The sequence below is a fragment of the Egretta garzetta genome, unplaced genomic scaffold (assembly GCF_000687185.1).
Source record: "Egretta garzetta isolate BGI_Z169 unplaced genomic scaffold, ASM68718v1 scaffold786, whole genome shotgun sequence".
NCBI lineage: Eukaryota > Metazoa > Chordata > Aves > Pelecaniformes > Ardeidae > Egretta > Egretta garzetta.
In genome coordinates this window covers 82384-84780 of record NW_009259991.1, presented here as the reverse complement: position 1 = coordinate 84780, position 2397 = coordinate 82384, and the positions used below count along the sequence as shown (strand labels likewise).

The following is a 2397-nucleotide window of genomic DNA, read 5'->3' as shown; positions in this document are numbered from 1 at the left end:
AAAAAAAAAAAAACAAATGCTAAGATGCTTCACTCCCCCTTAAAATTATTTTTACCTTTCTGAAAGCTCTGTCTGCTAAACCAGCCAAGGTCTCCTGCCTCCCCAAGCCTCTCCAGAGAACATCATAAGATCAGCACCTCCTTTTCCCCCTCCTCGTCCAGGGAACCCTTTGACTCCACTGGCCTGACTCTTCCAAAATCCCACCAGCTTTCTGGACTCTGCCCTCTCCTCAACCCCTCATCCTCCATCACAGCATGCCCTTACCATTTTCTGGAACACCCCGTCTCCTCTCCAGTTCCCCACGGATGCACCCAGCCCCGGTCACTGCCACAGCCCTAGGACACAGCTACATCCCACCTTGCCACGAGGCACCACCACAGCACAGACAAACCTCAGCCAAGCCCCTTCCTCTCCCTTCTCCATCCTTTCATAAGCCCAGAGGTTCCACCACCGCCCCCTCCTCCACCTCAGCCCGTCAGTGACACAGCCCATCATCACCAAGCTGCATAAGCAGCTGCACCCAGCAGCCCCCTCTCTTAGCTGGAGGTCCTCAACTTTTTTGCACCTTTCGGACAGTGAAGTCTCCAATTCAGCAGTGCACCCTCCCAGCTGCACGGTGCTGAACGTGCGGAGCAGTCGCCCAGCCTGAGCATCGGCTGAAGGATGCCCCTGCCCACACCATGTCTGCTTCCCGGGCAGACGACGGGATGCATCCAGCTCCCTCCCTTCCAAGCCAACGGGCACCAATGCCTGAAACCGAGCAGAAGGCGCCTGACAATCCGCCAAAGCTGCAGCTCTGCCATCTGCGCCAAGGTCACAGGAACACGCGAGCTGCCAGACTGGATCCGACCCTCAGCCGCATCATCTGGCGTCCTGTCTCCCAAGAGCAGCCGCACTGCAGCGTGGAGCGAGGAATTCTGCAGAAAGCAATTCTGAGGGAACATCTCCCGAAGAGTGCTGAGCATCAGGCGAGGCTGCAGAGACCACGGCACCTCCATCGCCGGAGACATCGGAACCCATCGCACAGACGCCCGTCAGGAGTGACGCAGACACAGGTAACCAGGCTTTGGGCCAGGAATCAGAGCAGCAACCTCGCAAGCTCCTGCCCAGCCGCACTTCGCACAGCGCCTCGCTCCCAGGGACTGGAAGTTGCTCCTGTAATGAAGCGGGGCCACCTCCATTCGTCCCTTCCCAAGCCCTGCTGTGACATCTGCCACACGGATCTCATCTCTTTAGAGTGCTCTGGCAAGCTCTGGGCTTCAGGGTGTCACTGAATCACAGGAATGTCCGCAGGGAAGGACTCCAAGAGATGAGGAACCACGCACTGCCCTGCCGAGGCGGGACCAGACCGCGTGGATCACCCCAGCAGGCGTCTGTCCAGCCCACCCTAGCGACCTCCCCAAGCCCACTGCAGTGCTGCACCGTCCCTGCTGCCCCCATCCCTCCTCCTCCCACAGCCTCGTCCAGATCCCCTGCCTGCATCTAAAGCCACTTACTGCTGCCATCCCCTTGTCCCCTGAGAGAGGTGACAGGCTGCAGTCTCCCCTACACCTTAACCACGCTGAGGAACGCTGAGAGTTCCCTCGGCTGACACCACCTCCCCTGCCGCCCCACCAAGGATCATATTCTTAAAGCTACTACTGGTTTTAATGCATTCCCTGCAATTCTCTACAGTTTTTCTGCTACCTGTTTCTCAATGCAGTGCAGAACCCGGGCACAGCCCTCAGCCGAGGCCCCCAGCAGCACCAGGGCACATCCACGGTGCCGCACCCCGCGCAGGCGGCCGACTTCACCGCAGTAACAGCACAGCGGCAGCTTTACCCAAGCAGCCTGTCCAGAGGGAAAGGTTCCCACATGCTGCACCCATCGATACCAGCCCCTTGGCGTTATTCCTACAGAAAGAACAAAAGACATTCACATAAAATAGCATAAAACAGAGCCTCAGATACAGCCTCTGGTGACAGAGGGCTGCAGGCAGGGCGCTTGCACCCAAGGAAGGGCTCGACCTCCACCAGATCCCACCAGCACATGGATTCTGGCTGCCACTGCTGAAACGGCGACCGATGGAGGAACTTTTCTGAGAACGAGACCAGGAAAACAGAAGCCACCGGTGCTCCGAGGCAGTCACGCACCTTCAGCCGCCTCCTCAGCAGCGCGCCCCATGACTACGCTGGGTTTGACTGGTGCCGTGTGCGTCCCTAACGCAAATGAAAGGTTACAGCATTTGAATTCACCCTCCGGGCGGGAAGGGGACGCTGCTGGAGCCCCCTGTGCCACGGGAGCCTGGGGAAGCACAGCTCCGAGAGCTGGGATGCAACGAGGACATCGTGCTTTTGCAATGCTGGCCCGGGGCAGGTGCCGGGGGACAGGAGCAAGTCAGTCTCCTACCAGGACTTC

The 2397-nt window shown here is 58.8% G+C and overlaps 1 protein-coding gene across 1 annotated transcript in view; it reads right to left on the bottom strand.

Annotated features, from left to right (window-relative positions):
• The window catches only part of LOC104127869 (arf-GAP with GTPase, ANK repeat and PH domain-containing protein 3), a 135008-nt gene extending 132845 nt beyond the window's left edge, over positions 1–2163 (bottom strand). Inside the window, exons 1-2 of the mRNA XM_009640575.1 lie at positions 2133–2163; positions 1687–1892 (exon numbers count right to left, since the gene is read on the bottom strand). Coding sequence (XP_009638870.1) covers positions 1687–1892; positions 2133–2163 — 237 coding nt within the window. The remainder of the gene's footprint in view (positions 1–1686; positions 1893–2132) is intronic.
• Positions 2164–2397: the final 234 nt, after the last annotated feature.